At 32.5% G+C, this 20,458-nt stretch overlaps 1 protein-coding gene across 1 annotated transcript in view; it reads right to left on the bottom strand.

Annotated features, from left to right (window-relative positions):
- Positions 1–6,184: 6,184 nt before the first annotated feature.
- LOC127735895 (puromycin-sensitive aminopeptidase-like) overlaps positions 6,185–20,458 on the bottom strand; it is a 36,220-nt gene continuing 21,946 nt past the window's right edge. Inside the window, exons 12-21 of the mRNA XM_052246315.1 lie at positions 19,981–20,062; positions 19,559–19,695; positions 18,211–18,345; positions 16,478–16,697; positions 13,686–13,825; positions 13,125–13,181; positions 10,566–10,673; positions 10,076–10,228; positions 8,965–9,012; positions 6,185–7,844 (exon numbers count right to left, since the gene is read on the bottom strand). Of these exons, the coding sequence (XP_052102275.1) occupies positions 7,707–7,844; positions 8,965–9,012; positions 10,076–10,228; positions 10,566–10,673; positions 13,125–13,181; positions 13,686–13,825; positions 16,478–16,697; positions 18,211–18,345; positions 19,559–19,695; positions 19,981–20,062 (1,218 nt within the window). The 3' untranslated portion in view covers positions 6,185–7,706. The remainder of the gene's footprint in view (positions 7,845–8,964; positions 9,013–10,075; positions 10,229–10,565; positions 10,674–13,124; positions 13,182–13,685; positions 13,826–16,477; positions 16,698–18,210; positions 18,346–19,558; positions 19,696–19,980; positions 20,063–20,458) is intronic.

The raw sequence follows: 20,458 nt of genomic DNA, 5'->3' as shown, positions 1-20,458 counted from the left end.
AACTGAGAAGGACCAACTAAAGGGACAACGACCAGAGAGTGAGACTTATTGGACAAGGAGAAAACGATCAACCATAAAGCCTTTGGGAAAAAAACTGAGAAGGACCAACTAACGGGACAACGACAAGAGAGTGATACTTATTGAACAAGTAGAGAATGATCAACCATAAAGCCTTGGGAAACAAACTGAGAAGGAACAACTAAAGGGACAATGACCAGACAGTGAGACTTATTGAACAAGAAGGGAACGATCAATCATAAAGCCTTTGGGAAAAAAAAAGCTGAGGAGGACCAACTAAAGAGACAGCGACCAGAGAGTGAGACTTATTGGACAACTAATAAACGATCAATCATAAAGTCTTTGGGAAACAAACTGAGAAGGACCAACTAAAGGGACAATGACCAGACAGTGAGACTTATTGAACAAGTAGAGAACGCTCAATCATAAAGCCTTTTGGAAAAAAACTGAGAAGGACCAACTAAAGGGACAACGACCAGAGAGTGAGACTTATTGGACAAGGAGAAAACGATCAATCATAAAGCCTTTGGGAAACAAACTGAGAAGGACCAACTAACGGGACAACGACAAGAGAGTGATACTTATTGGACAAGTAGAGAATGATCAACCATAAAGCCTTGGGAAACAAACTGAGAAGGAATAACTAAAGGGACAACGACCAGACAGTGAGACTTATTGGACAAGAAGGGAACGATCAATCATAAAGCCTTGCGGAAACAAACTGAGAAGGACCAACTAAAGGGATAACGACCAGACAGTGACACTTATTAGACAAGTAAAGAACGATCAACCATAAAGCCTTGGGAAACATACTGAGAATGGACGAACTAAAGGGACAACGACCAGACAAGGGGACTTATTGGACAAGAAGGTAACCATCAATCATAAATCATAAGACAACAAAATGACATTTGGCAAGAACATATATAACATTGATAAAAAGAGCACAAACAGGAAGTTATTTATATTAATAGAGGCAAATTGGCAAGTTAGGACAGAGAAACTACTACAATTGTATTAGAGCCTGCTAAGATCAGTCATGGAATATTGTAGACCGGCATGACAAATAGCAAAGCCAAAAGAACTCTTTCAGAGTGCAGAGAATAGCAGTGGCTCTATGCATGCATATCATTATAACAACTGGCAGAGAAGCATAAGGAGTAGAAATTGAAAGTTGTGCCAGTAAAACTCAGTATAAAACAAATAGCCATCAAAGAGGTAGCAAAGATTAAATCGAAATCGGCACGAGAACCTATGAAATGACAACTTGCAAGATAGGAAGAAGAAAACATGTACTAGAGATTCCCCCGGTCAATCGATAAGATCTTGTATCAAGCATCAGACATAAAAAAGAACAGGAATTGACATCAACCTCATAGAACCTGAATTTGCAATGCAAATGACTCAAGACAAAACCGGATCTGAGACTCCCAAAATATAGTCTCAGACTTGAACCGACTAGAAAACACCAAAACTAGGACAACAGAATAACAACAAATATGTCAGCAAATCATGAAGGAGCTAATGGGAGACTGATGAAAGTATAGGCAACATTCCTTCACCGATGAATCCTGTGGAACCTAACATCTAAAGCTTGCAGTGTGTCTACATAGACCTGTGGTACAAAGAGGATCCGTGCTATTGGCAGAACTAATTGCAAAACTCATTTTGTCTTTGAATACTGTATCACTGAAAACCTACACAACGCCATATGAGTACTCAATATATTTTCAGCGCCTTAGGTGTCCTCATTTTATATATAAGATAATAAAGGGTGGACATCCTTGCAAAAACATCAGCAGGGGAATCAAAAGACCTACCACAAGAGAGCAGCATCGTAATCTCTCTAATGATGTCAAAAAGAGGGGCAAACAAGAGCTACCACCGCAAAAATGGCAGAGACGAAGAAATATATCAAAAAAGGCAGGTATCTATTCCAGAAGATACCAATCACACAATCTTTTTTGATCACCCGATCAAAAGATACTTCAGAATATTTGCCTACCTGAGAACAAGATACCACTACTCATCATTCTACTAAAAAGAGAAGGCCAAACCAACGCCAATTAAACCTGCAAATGTGGAGCACCAAAAAACACCTTATCTTGGAGAGTCCCTGCTACAAAAACGCACCTGGAAATTATGTAGATGGAGGAATAAGAAAAATTAACCTAGCACCTTTACTAGAAACAAAATTAGAATTAATTGAAACATCAGATCAGTAGTGGAAAAAAAGCACCAGAGATCATGCCTTCACCCTAGAGGATGGGAAATGGGCATTGAAGTACTATACTATATCAATACATATAATTCTTTTAATACAAACTTGCATCACAACTCAACTGATAAATTGATTGAATAAAGTGCGACTGTTTTATAAGATTGACATCTTTATTGTGATTCCATATACTTTAATTAAACAGATACAACGGATGCAACTGCATATTTTACTTTCTTTTCCAGATACCAAAAAGAAAAATACACAAAGGTTCACCAATTACTTAAAGTGCTATTCATATACTTTTACAAACATAACCCCACTGGAAAATTCCCTGCAAACTTTTGGGTCATTTCTGTTTTTAAAGGGCCTCGATGGCCGAGTGGTCTAACTAATTAATCTATAGTAATTTAAAACTAGTCAGCCTGACAACACAGAGGTTGTGAGTTCGAACCCAGCACAAGGCAGGTGTGTTCGACTCCGAAATTAGTTGACTATGACTGCCAGTTTTCGTGTCAAAGGTCGATGGTTCTCTCCCGTCATTCTGACTTCCTCCATCAATTAATGGCCGCCACGATATAGTAGAGCACTGAAAGTGGTGTTAAACACCACTTATCAACCAATCGATTATTAAAGTTCAAGTAGTTCATTTCACAATCTCATAGCCAACATTCCCTTAGTTCATTGCCAACTAGTCCAGTCCTCTGAGAATTTTCTAAGTATTTCCCTTAAAATTAAAATATCTCGCCTGCTGTAATGATTATGATTGACTTTATGTTAAAAGTGTTTATGATAAAGGCTTTACTACAAGAAAAACATAACCATAACTATATCGATGATCCATGTAAATGAGGTCAAGGTCAGATGATTCCTGTCAGACGGAAATGTCTATACACCAAATATAGTTAACATATTGCTTTAAGTATCTGAAAAACACACTTAAACATGAACACTTATAGATATTGCTTATAGTATCTGATAAAAGGACTGGACCACACAAACATAACCCTGATCACCGATCCAAGAAATGAGGTTAAGGTCAGGTGAACCTGGTCTAAATGACATGTAGATCATGCAAGGATCCCATATACCAAGTCAAGTTATCCATTTCCCATAAAAAGTAAGAAATTCATGTGATAGATAAAATGTTGACACAGAGATATGTCTAGCCTGTATGTAAAGTTGATAGTATAATACAAATGTTGAAATCAAAATGGTAATACATATGCAAAACTTTCCAAGTCAATAAACCATGACTGTTGGTGCATGGCCAAATAATCAGTGGAAAACAGAAATGCCAATGCCAATACAATTCCTTAACAAATACCATTGACTTATCATCAGTGGTTCCTCTTAAACTAACCTAAACACAAGCTTTTAAAACAAACTTTGCAACAGTTTCAAAATCAATGAACCATGACTGACAGGGGCTGTACGGTTTAATCTCCATGGAAAAGAGACCTGCAAATGCTTATACAACTGTATATCAAATATCATTGACTTACCTTAGTACTTCCCCTGAAATTTGCCTAATCACAAATTTTAACATCTCAACTAAGCAAAATCTTCGAAGTCATTAAACCATGTCTGAGGTTAAATAATTTAAATGGATATGAGATGTGCCAGTGCTAATACAACTGCATACCATTTGTCTTTGACCTAGCATTAGTGGTTTCCTTTTACTAGAATAATTGCACAAACGTATACACTTGTTGAGACACTTTTGACAGCAAATTCATAAAGTTTAAATGACATTTAAGAAATAATTATTTCATGCCATGCTCTATGCTTATTTTAACATTGGTAGGCAGAAGTTTGTCAATATCATAACACCTCTCTTGCATTTGTATGCTGCCCTCTTATTTAATACCACAGCCTGATATATGAACCAAAGTTTAAATCCCTAATGTGCTTAGTCAGAAAAATATCAGCAGTGGTGATTGTCTCTCATTCTTTTTTGTCTATTTCGTAATAAAATGTTGATTCAGAAATTTTATCTGTTTAGTAATAAAGTGTTGATTTCAGACATTAAGTCTATTTAGGAATAAAGTGCTGATTTCAGACACTTAGTCTATTGAGTAATAAACTGTAGAATACAGGGGTTTGGTCATCTCTGTTGAATTCAATCACAACCTGTCTAGACTTCAGTAATTTAAAATCTTGTCACTTGGTTTTTACATAAATCCATGGCTAACTGTATAGATACTGTGCTGTGGGAAACTTTCATGCGGGTTATATTTCGTTAAATATGTGATTAACATAAAATTTAGAACAAGAACCAGAAAACAACACCTTGTAAACAGGGTTGGTCTTTGAAGTATTGAAAATAAACCACTTTGGTTAACTTCTATTGTTGGATGGCTGTCTAATTAACATTCACCCAACATATTATATTTCCATACATATGTTAATAATATATTGATCACTATATAAAGAATTCTGGACCAATTAAGATGATGTCTGAAAGATATGCAAACATGACACTGTAAAGGCACATAAAGTATAATTGCTTACATCCACATCATTTGGACTACCGTGGATAGTTGTCTCATTGGCAATCATACCACATCTCATAATATTTATGCACAAGTTCATAGAGATGTTGAAAAAGGATTTAATAAATGTGGATAGTGTCCACATGTGGACACAGATGATGCCCCCGCTTGCATATCATATAGTTATAAAGGGACATAACTGAAGAACAGTAAAAGTGACGCTACCCAAATTTGAACTTGATCTGAGTTTTGTGTGTAAGTCTCATAACATTTGGTTGAGACTAACTTAAGTAGAGAACAGAAACTAAAAATTCAGCAATTTTTCTATTTATAAAGGGGCATAACTCAATAATGGTTAAAGTGACACTACCCAAATTCAACTTGATCTGTGTTTTATCAGTGGAAGTCAAAATTAAACATTGCATTGTATAAAGCATTGATTGTAGTTGATTCAACTATAATCATGGACAAAGGAAGATAACTCCAATTTTAAAAATAACTTGATATTTAGAAGAAAATAAAAATTTTGCAATTTTTTTCATTTATAAAGGGGCATAACTCTAGAACGGTTAAAGTGACCCCACCAAGATTCAAACTTGATCTGTGTTTTGTGGTAATAAGCATTGTGTATAAGTTTCATAACATTTGGTTGAGGCAAACTTAAGTTAGAGAACAGAAACTAAAAATTTTGCAATTTTTCCATTTATAAAGGGGCATAACTCTAGAACGGTTAAAGTGACGCCACCAAAATTCGAACCTGATCTGTGTTTTGTGATAATAAGCATTGTATATAAGTTTCATAACATTTGGTTGAGGCAAACTTAAGTTAGAGGACGGAAACTAAATATTTTGCAATTTTTCAATTTATAAAGGGGCATAACTCTAGAACGGTTAAAGTGACACCACCAAAATTCAAATTTGATCTGTGTTTTGTGGTAATAAGCCTTGTGTATAAGTTTCATAACATTTGGTTGAGGCAAACTTAAGTTAGAGAAAGGAAATTAAAAATTTTGCAATTTTTCCATTTATAAAGGGGCATAACTCTAGAACAGTTAAAGTGACGCCACCAAAATTCGAACTTGATCTGTGTTTTGTGGTAATAAGCATTGTGTATAAGTTTCATAACATTTGGTTGAGGCAAACTCAAGTTAGAGAACGGAAACCAATTTTGGGACGTACGGACGTACGTACGTACGTACAGACGGACAAGGGTAAAACTTAATGCCCCCACCGCTACGGCGGGGGCATAATAAAAAAAAAGATGCAACCCAGCTTCTGAAATGTAAAAATAGGATCAATGTCTAGCAAAGAAATAGGTCCCACCATCTATGTTTTAACACCCTGCACATAATAAAAACTCATGGTAATAAAATATCTGCCAGATAGCATGATGTAACATTGGTGGAATATAACAATACACAGAGGTTCATTATAGGTGGAATATAACAACACACAGAGGTCAGATATAATTTATTGGTCCCAGTTATTCAAATACACTTTAATAATCCAACTAATTTGTGAATGATAACAGAATACTTGTAATGCTGAAATTTTATCAGTTAACGTATAGCAGGTTATTTTTGGTAGTTTAGTTTACATGTACTGTTGTAGACCTGTGTATTATAAAAATGTTCCTGTACATGTGCTTTAATTTGGCAGAATTTATTTTGGTGATTTTGGTTAATCCGCGAAAATAAGAGAAAATTTATGCTATACAGTAACCCCCTTTTATCATACTTAAATAAATATCCTCCCTCAATGTGAGAAAAGAAAAAAGTTTATATTTAGCTTTGTCCATTTAACAAGCAAAACTTTGTTTGATACCAGTATGGAACCGATTTTAAATTAAAGTAAAACATGTGTTATCAAGACAACTTAATAATGGCTTCTACCTGAAAAAATGTCAAATCTTGCTGTACCTAAATGATGTAATTAAACTCAGAAGTCATTAATATGATGTTAACATTAAATATTCCAAACAACAAAGAATATAGATACAACATAACAAAAGACAACAGATTAGATTCTCTATGAAAAGTTCATGTCAGACAATCTAATACATATTCTAACTGAACATAGTAATACTGGTTTATAAGTGTCTGAATAACAAAATATATCATTCTAATATACTAATGAAAAAAATATATATAACGAAATGATAATTTTGAATTCAACGAATCAGAACAAATATGCTGAAAAAGGTTCTGAATCATAAATTAATGTTTTTCACTCTTATGAATTTTAAAGCACTATCTGATTTTATGTAATGTTTTGTTCAGTTTGTAATTATAAAAAAAATAAAATACTACTGTTTTTGTCTGTTTTCATGACTTTTTTATAGTAGTTTTTCAATTTCTTATAGTTATAAACCAAAATAATGAATGAAAATTAAAACAATTACATTTAGTGTTATAATGTTTCAAATCAAAATTAAATAGATCCATCACTTTAGTTTTTTATATCCGTTAGATAAATAAGAATTCTTGACATTTCAAAGCTTGTCAAAGAGTCAACAGAGTATGTAGTTATTATGCAATTCTAAATATGGTTTTATGAAAACAGCACTGTCATAAATTATGCACCATATATATGCCATTATGAATATATTTTAAATTCATTACACTATATATAACAATAACTGGTTATCATTTAATGAAACTGTTAAAGTTCCATGATTTAAATTTATCTTCCAGCAGACAATACTTGTCTACTGCAAGTTTTCTTGCATGGTATCATTGCTCTCTAGCTAAATACACAAGCTTTCTGAAAGCTGTTGAAAAATAATTTGAAAAGAAACCAAATATCATTTCTGTAACTTAACTTAGATCCACTTTTGATGGTAAAAGTAATCAGGTTTTTTTATACCGATCTAAATAGAACTGACAACATGTAAAAAGTCAGATAACAGATGGAATTATATTAGAGACTAAGTTGGAACTTTTCGAGTCAGATTTTACTTTTGATGTCTTTTTGATTTAAGCTGTTCGGCTTTTTAAAAAAGCTGAGACAGCATCTTTGTCCCTCTTCATCCATTCGATGTTGAGACCAATGTTTTCTAACGACTGTTTTACTGTTCTCTCTGCTGCTGGTGCTGGGTGGTCAGTGAAAAATTGCTGAAAAAAATGTAAGATATAAGTCAACAGTCAAATAACATGGTGAGTGGGTGAAACTATAAATCATATATGGGCCCTGTTTTGTGCCAAAGAAAATGTATTAAAATTTCATAAGGGTCAGTGGGAAATCTAGTGTCAAAATATTACCTTCCTGTTATAGCAAGGATGCTTTTAATTATAAATTTTACAAGAAAACGTTTTGAAAAATAGAAACAATAAAAATAAATTGAAATAAAAACAAAATTTCCCATGTAATAATATCATTTCCCCATTTTTAATCAGGAAATGACAATATAAATTTCTATATAGAAAGTTCATAAGTGATAAGAGCAGACCAGCTGACTTGAAAACTTTTTTGTGGGCAATAGGTATATTTTGGGAAATTGTAACATGTCAAGAAATTGGTGACTTGAAGAGCTTAAGGTTTTGTATGCACATGATTTGTTTTTTTAACAATATGCAGCAAAGATAAATATTATTTAAATTTCAGTTTCACACCTTCTTATGCAAATAGCTAAAAAAATAATGAAAATAAAACAATTTTGCTGAGTTGAAAGTTTATAATGTTTTTTTCTGCATCAAAACCTTTCGATCGATGTTTTGACAACAACATTCCACTTTCTATCAATGCCAGTATTTACCTTTAATCATCCTTAGCATGTGCCATAAACAGAAGCCATATTGAGTAATTAATATCCTATCGCATGTTTATTGTTCAAACTATAAACACTTGTTAATTAGCTGCAGGTCAGGTCAAAATCTACACGTTGCATAATCAGGTAATTTCAGTAACACCTGATACGTACGATATACTCAGGTTTTTACTTCTTCAATATTAAACATTTGTAAACAGCCAGGTAAAAAATGGTGCCTGCATTCATGAAATTTTTTATACACCGGATTTTTTTCTCTACAAGAGGACGAGAGGAGACCCCTGAAAACGGGATTATAGTACTCTCGTCGGGAGGTTTACATGTATATATCTATTGTTCTCTCTTCATCGGTTTTGCCACTGGACAAAGACATCATTTCTACATAGATACAATGACAACAAATGACCTTAGATTTCCTATCATATAACCATAAGGGTATAATACGTCTGTAAATACATAATACATACCTCTACCTCTTTAGCCTTGTCTTCGGTCACAAAATTTTCTGTGGTTACCTGTGGAATAATGTATTAAAAACTGTAAAACACATTGAAACTCTATAGTGATAGAATACACAATAAAGGGATAAAAATTCTGGCACTATGTTCAATGTGGAAACAGCTTGATAAAAAAATAAACAAGACCAATACTGGGTCTGGATCTGGTCCAGCATATTTGATCATTCCAATTCATTGAAGTAAAGAAAAAATGACAAGAACTTTTAAATTTTCAATGAATGTAAAATTTCAAACTATCTGCAAACAGGAAGTGGCTGCACAATGGATGTAAAAAATGCTTACTGGCTACAACTCAACATTAACAAACTGCAGACCAAATATCAAAACATTACCTTTCATAGAAGTAAAGAAATCTTTGACGAAAATTTTCTTTGTACAAATGAGTGTTGTAAGATCCCAAAATGGGTAGTGGCTAAACAGCGGATGTGAAAATTGTTTACTCGCTTCAACAACACTATCAACCTGCACACCAAATATAATATTATTCCCTTCAAAAGGAGCCACTAAAAAGTTTGAAGAAAATTTTCCTTGCACAAGTGTTGTAAATTTTCAAACTATTGGCAAACAGGAAGTGGCTGCACAGTGGATGTAAAAATTGCTAACTCACTACAACTAAACATATCAAGCTACAGACCAAATATTAAACAAATCCCCTTCATGGAAAACTTTTTCCCTGTACAATGAGTGATGTAAAATTTCAAACTATCGGCAATCAGGTAGTGGTTAAACTGCAGATGTAAGGCTTACTCTCTACAATTTAACACTATTAAGCTGACAAAAGTTTCCTACAAGAAGTTCTTTCGGATGGACTGACAGACACAGCGGTTACTAGACCTTCTTTTGGAGATGCAGGTAAAAATAGAAAAGGTATTACAGTTACACAATTATTTGTTCTTGAATTCAGGTAATTCAGAAAACATCAAATTTTCAGGTCCAGGAATTGTTGCCAGCATAATTGAATTATACAAGCCCAAAATCTTAAATCCAAATCTAAAAACTTTATTTCAAATCATCATTTTTCATAGCCTGAATTGTATCAAGCATCTGATTCTGTATTCACCTTCACAAGTCTTGATAATAAGAAACCTCCTTCATATCTATCATGTAACTGTGTCCAGTTATCCTTTAAGAACTGCCAAGCCATTTCTCTCCCCTTAACAGAACCTGTCACACCACCAATCACAAATACTGTATCCTGAGATCTGACTTTCTCCTGAAATTTATAAATATTTTCTTTAATATATTTCAGAACATTTGTTAAATCAATAACCACCCTCCTTTTTGAGTGACATCATAATTTAATATTAAACATTTTTCCTTATAACTATTGTTCCTGTCTATGCGTTCATCTATTGTCATGATATGTTACTCCATATCCCTTCTTTTTCCTAAAATAAGTTTGGGAAATGTAAACATTTATAACATAAAGCTGATGTTAATGAATTATAGTAAGAGATAAGGAATTTAAGTGTCCTTAGCACTAGTCCCCCAAATTTGAGAGAAAAAAAATTTAGGGTACTGGTAATAATTGTGAATTGATTTTAACTTACAGACATGGCAAAGTCCAGAACTCTTTTGATTAAAGCTTCATCTTTAACTGCACCAATTGCTTTGCTGATACGATTCATCTCTTCCTGACTATCTGCTTTATCATATAACTGCAACATATATAACTAGAGGTTTATAGACTTTCCCACTAGGGCTTCCAAAAAATATCGAGCCAGCCGGACATTTTTTGTCTTATCCCGATTTAAATTCTTAAGACTAAGTAACAAAAGGCAATCATTTTAATCAGTTGGGCATTATATAAACTATGATTGACACAAAAACTATTTAAAACCTGACTTTTGATATAAATTTGATGTTCTGATGTAAACTGCAATTGACAGTGCATAATTCGAAGTGTGCAACAACAGCATACTAATATCTGCCTTAGACTCTTTATTTGTGAAAAATTAAGCTGTCAACAACTTTGCTTTTGATTTAAAAAAACACATTTTTCTGATATCGGATGTTGACTTGATAATGGTAAACCATGGACTGTGCGCAGAAAAGAAACAACAAAATAACTTAAGAGAAGCTTTGTTATAACTATTGACATAATCTCACCAAAAATAAAGTTGTTTCTTGGGTGCACACATACTTTGTTAATCAAAAATATACTTAAAATTTGATGTAAAACAAGGAAAATCAAGGAATTTTACAAAATATACAAATTTTTTCATGGTTTGTTGCCATAGTAACTCGTTAAATGTAAAATTTGTTTTTATTTCCTGAATACCTTGTACCTTAGTCTAGTTAGGACAAATTTAAGAATATGTATGATAACTTTTAAATTTGCAGAAATATTTGAGCCAAATAAGAGCCTTATTGGCCTACTCCTTTAGTATTTTTGAAAAATTTGGATGCATAATTAAAGCTCACACCCGGGCACACATGTACTAGTTCAAACAACATGGTTCTGGCGATTTTTCACTTACAACCTGAATTACCTTTTTGAATTTTTAATCAAATCATATTTATATAAGAATTTTTGATAATCTAAATCTTTTTGACTAAATTAATAAGATGCAAACCACTGAAATTTAAAATACAACTTTAAATAGACCAATCAATGTCACCCTACAAAATAGTTTACCTGTTGCCTGAACAGGTAAATTTCAGATGTCAGACAACTAATTAGCCTTGATTGTAATGAGAGGGTATTAAAGTAGGGTTTGTTTTGATAGTAACTATTCATCATGTCGCTTTTATGACCGGATATGTGTGGCTGTTTAAGACAAAAGGTCAGGTCAAAAAGATCGCATTAACTTCAAATTTTTTTTCAGAATTATTTTAAAATGGCAAACCTACTTTAGATGTCCAGTTCTGGCTCGGCACAAGAAGTCAAGTCCGGACAATACAACCGTTTTGGAAGCCTGTTTCTCAAGATCATCAGGTACTTTGGAATAATAGTGTTTGCCTCAACAGTACATTGTAACAATAACAATATGCAGAGACTGATATCACAGGCAAAAATTTATACACAAGTCTGAAATGGCTGTGGGTTTATTATAAAGAAAATAGACAAGCCAAGAGTAATAGCCAAGATTGTTCCAGAATCTTAACAGAAGGCACTTCCATTAATATTTAATAGAGGGTGCTTGTTAACGAATGATAGCTTACTGATCATATGTAAAAACAGTTCAAATTTATACCTGGCAAGGTAAAATAAACTGTACCTTCCCACATACCGGTACATTTATTTCTGGGACAGCCTTAACATTAATTCAATAAATGGCTTGAGGGGGAAATAGGTTTAAAATGATTCATCAAAAAAAAGTTTCCTTATTACTGTAAATTGAAAAGTATATTCTCACTTGTAATGTGTTAGAAAAATTAAATTATTTCTTCATCTTTTATTTTCCATTTAGTGCATTTGCAGAATATTTAAACAGTTAATAATGAGATAGGACAATAATTTTTCATCTCAAAATTTGTCTAATAATGTCCAAAAAATGTATACTATTTCTTTTTCCTACACTCTACCCAATTATAGCAAACAAATGAAATTTGCATACTTAATAATCTCAAACTTGACCTTTTCAATATTGGCTGTCCTCTCAATATCTACTCTGATTATTTAAGAGGAATATTTTGATACATTCAGAAAAAAACACATTGTATTTTTGAAGAATTAAGTTCAATTCATAAATCTTTTACTATCCATTTGGCTAAGTTGACTTTGAGAGTGTTTTGTTTTGTCCCTTTTAGATTCTCATACTTCCTATAGTTTACATTTTTTTGGATTTATTAAATTTATAAGCAAACCAGATGAAAGTTATTTCAGAAAAGAGCAAAATAATACAACTAATCATTTATCTGAGATTTTGTTTTATACTTATGTCTTTATTTGTGTTACCTAAACTAAGGAAATCACAAAGTCTTGTTTTTATTTCATTGGTATTGAGTTAAGAATTTCAAGATATAGTAATGTAAAAGTGCAATCGGTCACGAAATGTAAGTTTGGAATATTTGAACATATGAAATACAATAATTGGCTTAACAAATTTCCAGTAAATGTTAGTTCTGTTATAGCAATATAATTTTTCTGACATCAGTTATCTTACCTCCAACATTTTATTAAACAGATCTTCATCACCATTAGACATAACTGTTACATATACCTGGACAGAAAGCAAATTATTGACATGATAAAGAGAATGCTTTGTAATTTTTTTAATCATTCAAACATGATAGCAATAACCGTAGAGAAGAATTGTAAAGACAAACTGTTTGTATTGATATTTTCTATACCTGTTTTCGACATCATAAATAAATCTTTTTGCAGTGTTTCCCAAAATAATGTTCATAAATTAGCAAACATTTATCCTTGCAACAAAACTATGACACTGTCATGCTTGTTTAATTGGAATTATTGTCACACACTGCTATTAATTAGTTGAGACTCAAAATTTGGAATGTGAAGCTAGTGGTATATTGAAACAGTTATAAAGCAGACAAGTCAAAAACATGCTTTGAAATTAGTGGCACTGTGTAGCTAATTCTTTGGTTTTCTATTTGTATTTTCATCTTTGGTTTGTTTTGTTTTGTTTTTTACCATGGTCTCCAACTTCCTATTTCTATAAAACAGTCTACACCAATAAAAATATATTTCTGCTTAAACATACAGGGTCCCTTAAATCAGCTGACAGAGGTTTTCCATTGTAAAAATCTAGGAACTTCTTCTTAGCCTCCATAACAACAGACTGTTCTTGGTTACGACCTAGTTTGGCCAATACTAGATCTCTTAACATGGCAGTTAATGGTCCTATAAAATATAAACATGTTGGCAACACTATAACTAATGGGACTAGGAACTGTCTTATAAAATACAATAAATAGGTATGAAAAAAATGTCTCAGTATGACACTTACTAAAATATAAATAAATCAAGTAAATCTCTTTTTTTTAAATTTCCAAATCAAGCAATCATATAACTTAAAAGTTTAATCATGAAATATGGGTCATATTAAATTTTCAATTTAATTTTTTTTTCAATGACATCTGAAAATTGTAATTTAAATCAAAGTACTTCTTGTAACTTTCATAATTCTGAAATTTAGAAATTCAGAATATAAATGGTAAACAGAATAGGTGAAAGAGTGATGATTTAGAAATTCAGAATATAAATGGTAAACAGAATTTATCAGTAAAATACAGAATTAACAAGCATTCTGAGAGTATTGCATGGCAATACATTGTCCCCTACTGGTTAAAAATTCATTGTACTGGAACAAAATGCTAACTTGATCTTAACTGGTCATGATGTAAACTATATGAATGAATGGTTAATGATAGTGCAACCTGTATATATACAGCAAATACATATTAGTACAATATTACATTACAGCCAGCCAAATAAGCTTAGGATGCACTGCCAAACTGAAACTCAATATATTTGAAAAATAAATAACAAATAGTCATACCAAATATCAAATCAGTTACTTCAAACATGACAAAAAAAAGTGTGGAAAACTGTTTATTAGTGTGAATTAGTACTGGAACAAAATGCTAACTTGATCTATAACTTGTCATGATGTAAACTATATGAATGAATGGTTTATGATAGTGCAAACTGTATATATACAACAAATACATATTAGTACAATATTACATTACAGACAGCCAAAGAAAATAACTTTGCACAAAATCATCAGTCTGGAACAAAATTTTACCTTGATCTGTAACTTTTCATGGTTAAAATATATACCAAATATCAAATCAACATCTTCAAACATGATTAAAATAAACAGCTGCGCCATGAGCACATGATACTCCCATCGCTTTTTCATAAAATAAAGTTCAATAACTTCTCAATGTCATATCAGAAAATGAAATTTATGAAAAACTAAAGGGAGGGTATCTTAAAAGATATAAACCAGTCACCAAAGTTTCATGAAAACTGCTCAAAGCACTTTAAAGATATTGTCCAAAATCTGGAAAATCACCCCCTTTTTATGAACAAAATCCCATAACTCGGAAACGTAAAATCTAAAATTTATAAATAAGGAAAGGGAGCTCACATCAATAGATATAAACAATTCACCAAAGTTTCAAGCAAATTGGTTAAAGCGTTTTTGAGTTATTGTCCGACATGTTGACGACGGACAGGCAACGGTATACCATAATATGTCCCATAAACTGGCGTATAAAAAGTATGGTAAACTGATGGATGGACAGACAGACAGACAAGACAGACTGCAAACCTAAAGTCCCCTTCGACTTCGTCGGTAGGGGAATTAAAAAAAAATTTGTAGATACTATTTCTTGATCTTGAAGATTAGCTTCTGCCCAAGTTTCATAACAATCAATGAAGGTTAACAAATTCACAATTGAAATACAAGAATACAAAAATTTACCATAGCACAATAACACAATGGCGAGTTGTATAAATACAGAGCCACGTCAAAAGTATATTACCAAAAATGGACTAAACAGTAAAGGTTAAAAGTACACAAAGACAAATAAAAACACTATAACACATAATTAAGATGATAAACAATGTCAGTACCTAGAATCTATACTTCAAGACCATCATGTATTATTTGTGAAGTAGATACGGAATATTTATCAACAAGGTCTTGGTATGAACTTTTTAAGAAAAAGGACGAGACGTTCTTTGACATAACCCTGGTTCATCAACTTTCTGCTCAGACACTGGTGACGTTTTATAAAGTCTGATTAGCAGCTGCAAGCTCTTGAATACCGAATGAGTTGGGAAATGTATATCCCATATGCAGGTGAAGTTGGTGGGGGAAATTTATAATTTCAAAATTAAAATCTTCTCGTACTTCATAGATTCTGGTACTAAGATGATGCTTATGTCAAATTCATGGTATAAGTCTAAAAATGAATCGGAGGAAGCTGTGTTTGTTGTTTCTTTAATTTCTAGTTCTGGAGGATATATTGATGGAACGCAATCAGAAAAGTTTGGATTGTTATTGGAAAGAACGTCATCAATATATCTGAATGTGAAATTAAATGATCTGGCTTCTTTGATCTTCTTGTTTTTGACAAGTGTCTGGAGGAACTCCGACTCATATGAAAATAAGAAGAGGTCGGCAAGTAGAGGCGCACAGTTCGTTCCCATACAAATGCTGCCAATTTGTTGAAAAAGTCTACCTATGAATTCAACAAATATGTTGTCAATAAGAAACTCCAGCATACTGAAAAATACTGAATTATCATAAAAAGCTTCTGCCAAAGTTTAATAAAATTCTATAAAGGTTTGACAAAGTAATTGGTGTGTAACAAACTTTAACCCCAGACTGTATCTAATTGCTAAATGTACAAAACAGACTGAGCCTAAATGTTGATGACACCAACAACGGAATCTAGGATCGCCATGTCTCGCTTTCACGACATAAATCTTGCAACCTTGACCAAAAGTAGATTTGCATCAGCTTAAACATGATTTTACCTTCATTTTCTTTAGCTTCCCAGCCTAGACTCTGGAAGACTTTGCTGTAGAGGTTACGATTATAGGCTTTCATTTCATCTGTGGCATCAGTACTCTGTATCAATGCACCTTGTGTACCAAGACTAATAGAAAGATCACTCCATACTGTATAGTCAGTTTCATTTATATAGGCCTCGGCTACCTTCAATACATCAACTGCAGACACTAATCCTGCTCTGGCCTACAATATAAACAGTACTAGGATTTCATACTGAGACTTATAGAGAGATGAATCAATACAATGTAACCTTTATCAACTTGGATAATTCAATACAAGACAAAATAAAAAGTTGTATGACTTAATATTAAGACTCTTAAACAGACGATCCCATAATACAGAAAAAAACCTGACAATCAAAATTAAAGTTGTCTCTCTTGTATTTCTTTACTTTACCCTTGAGAAAAGTGTGCAAGTTTTGCCACAAGGTGATGGTGAGAAATGAAACACACTTGCAAACTTTCTAGCCTACATTGATCGGTTTATTCAGGTAAACATTTCGGTCGGGTGCTGTTCATAGTTTCTTGATAAATATAATATAGAAGCTTCATGATAAAAGTAAAGAAAAAGAACAAGTTGAACTGTGAGCTCTTTCTCACTAATGATACCTCTGCTACAAGTATTCAGTTAGCAGGTAGTTGATTAAGAATGAATTTGAAAACCTATTTCACAACATAGCATGTTGACATGAAGCTTAATACCAAATTCCAGGGTGCTTTGATCTATAGTTCCTTAGAAAAATGTGACGAAAACTCCATAATGGTCATTATGTGTGAGAACACTGAACTTTTTGGTAAACAGGAAGTTGGTGAGATATAAATCTGAAAAATCATTCCAATTAATGGCTTGCTTCTATAATCATAAAATCTGAATTTTCAAATGGCAATTCTGATCTTTAATATGGTAGCTGTCTCAATGATGTTTATCCCATCTCTCCTCTTTTTCCTGTAATAAAAAATGTATAATACTCAGCTTATTTTACTTTACAGAACCTGAGAAAAAGCCGTAAATATAAAAAATATGTGCCCCTAACTTAGTAAATATTTTCAAAAGTTCACATCATAATGACCATGTGTACTTAGTTTCAAGTTGTCGTTTCCACAACTTTTACGGGTAACTACCTTAAACCAAAACTTAACTGTTACGGGACAGTAACTTAAATTAAGTTTTCCAGTCTCTGCATCCATCTGTCCCGCAACAGTTAAAGTTTTTATGCCCTGCCTACAATAGTATGGGGTATTAAGTTTTCCAGTCTCTGCATCCATCTGTCCCGTCACAGTTAAAGTTTTCCAGATGGATGCAGAGACTGGAAAACTTTAACTGTTACGGGACAGATGGATCCAGAGATTGGATAAATTTAAATGTGACGGGACAGATGGATGCAGAGACTGGAAAAGTTTAACTGTTATGGGACAGATGGATGCAGAGACTGGAAAACTTTAACTGTGACGGGACAGATGGATGCAGAGACTGGAAAACTTAATACCCCATACTATTGTAGGCAGGGCATAAAAACTTTAACTGTTGCGGGACAGATGGATGCAGAGACTGGAAAACTTAATACCCCATACTATTGTAGGCAGGGCATAAAAGTATTGCTTGTATATCCCTACTATAAGAATAAAACATTCAAGAAATAATAACAAATTTATAATTATTATTATTATAAATTTATGGCTTAACAAAACATACATACCAAAGCAAACAGATCACTCTGTATACCTAATCTGTCGCAAGGTGCTATACTACAGTCTTTGATCCCTGTTATAAGTGACTCTAACATTTCTGATGAATACTGTACTCTATATACTCCCACAGTGCCACAGTTTACCTGTTAAAAAATAGAGTGATTTTCATCTTCTGTCCACATTAGCCTTATAATTAGCTACAAAACAACAATTACTTAATCTGTAAATACTAATAATAGTAGTTTAAGTTTTGTAACAATTGTTTGTTTTTCATTTCATTTTTGAAATTCTTGAAATTAACTGTGATCCCTTCACACATAAATCTGATTACTTAGCCCATGTTGGCTCTACTTCTGTCCTGTGTGTATCTCAACTTGTCAACATTTGTTTGGTCTCAAGACTCGAAAATATTTTGGCCTTAAACATCACTGAAGAGATATAACCTGGTGGAATTGGCATCAATATACGTAATGTGTCATGTTATCAAATGTTAATGGCTGGCATAAAAAAAACACCAAACAATAAGTAATTTCTATATTACATGAATGCTTAAATATCATGCTGCAAAAATGTTAATTTCAAAGTCTTTTGTTTGACTCAGCCAGGGATAAATCAATAACCTCCCATACTCAAGGAATGCAACAACACGATGGGCTATCTGTTAGTGTTAGGTCCAAATTGTTTTCACAATAGAGCAAATAAGTTTTATTACGGAAGCCTGACATATTTTTGAAAATTTTAAACTGATTAAATATCATTATGACAACAAACAAAACGAGTACTATCTTTAAAAAAGATATCTGACACATTCAGATGTGAGCAAAGATTTTAAAAAACAAACCATGAATCTTTATCAGGTTTTTTTAATCATAGATATAAAATTGCACACAATTTGACGACAAAGGCTGAAGATTCTGAAAGTTGAGGATATGCGTTATATACTCTATAGAGATTATTATTACGCCTTGGAAGTTTTAGCCAATTAGACATAATTTATAGCACTGAGCTATTAATAGCCTAATGAACCTGTCAATGATATTTACCTACTCGTGTATTAAAGGCTAAGCCTACAAAATCCAAACAATTTGACAGTGGTGATAATTACACCTTCTTTACCTGAATTTACTTTTATCTATTTGGATAATTTCGGAAATTATACTGACTGCGTCAGAAAAACATAAACAATTATTTGTCAAAATCAAGGAGATTAACTGCAATTAGGCATTTAATTAGGCTTCCTTTGACCTGTACATTTTAAATAATGCGACTCATTATTTTTATTTAAACAAAAAATAAATATTATCTAACACTTTATGTATTTATCTGAGGAGACCTGAATAATAATACATTATTTACCTTAACCCATTCACCAGGTTTAACATTGTCCAGTGTGACTTCTGCTGTTGAGCTATCTAAAAGTATTTTTTTCACTGGTTTATCTGGACTTGATGCTGTACAGAATGACAAGGGTACCATCCACTTGGACTGCTCCCCTATAATTATAGTATTCAGTTTGTTTTTTAGGCTTTATAATTTTACCTCAACATCAAATTAAAGTGGAATATATGTTACCTTTTACGATTAAGAATAATTGAACAACTTATATCTACACTGCAACTATTGTTGACATAAACAAAAAAGAGAAACAGCCAACAAACAATTACATTTACACAAATTTGCTGCTTGGATAACCTCCCTCATTTCTCCAAGAATGTGGAGTGTATGAAATAGAATAAAAAAAAAAACGAAACATTTTTCAAAATAAAATATTAAGTTACCTTCTTGCTTTTTACCATCTGCACAGAACTTTGCTTGTGACAATGATAGAACTCTGTTCTTCCCATCTTGTTTTTCTGTTACCTAGAATAAAACGGTGGAATTTAAACCAAAAAAAAACATTATTTCTCAAAAGTATATATATTCATTTATAATTCTCCATTTCAAAATCTAAATGCTTTTGAAGTTAAATTTTAACAAAAGTACACCAAAACATTGTGATTGGTAAAATTTGTCCTACAAACATTAGAAATTTAACTAATAACATGATGTTATTTTCATTTTGGGGTAAGAACAATGAAATTACACATAGCCATTTAGATCCTGAAACAGAGTTTGCATCAATATTTCATCAGGTCAGCCATTTTAACATTTTGCGCCAGCCATTTTTTCTTACAAAGATTTGTTGGGATACATTGTTGCATCATTGGTTATTTGGTCAAATCACAAGACACATTTCCCCCTTTAATATTGTCACCA

The sequence above is a fragment of the Mytilus californianus genome, unplaced genomic scaffold (assembly GCF_021869535.1).
Source record: "Mytilus californianus isolate M0D057914Y unplaced genomic scaffold, xbMytCali1.0.p SCAF_3, whole genome shotgun sequence".
In the NCBI taxonomy this organism is placed as follows: domain Eukaryota; kingdom Metazoa; phylum Mollusca; class Bivalvia; order Mytilida; family Mytilidae; genus Mytilus; species Mytilus californianus.
The sequence above is the reverse complement of the archived record's forward strand: the minus strand, read 5'-3'. Positions and strand labels throughout refer to the sequence as shown.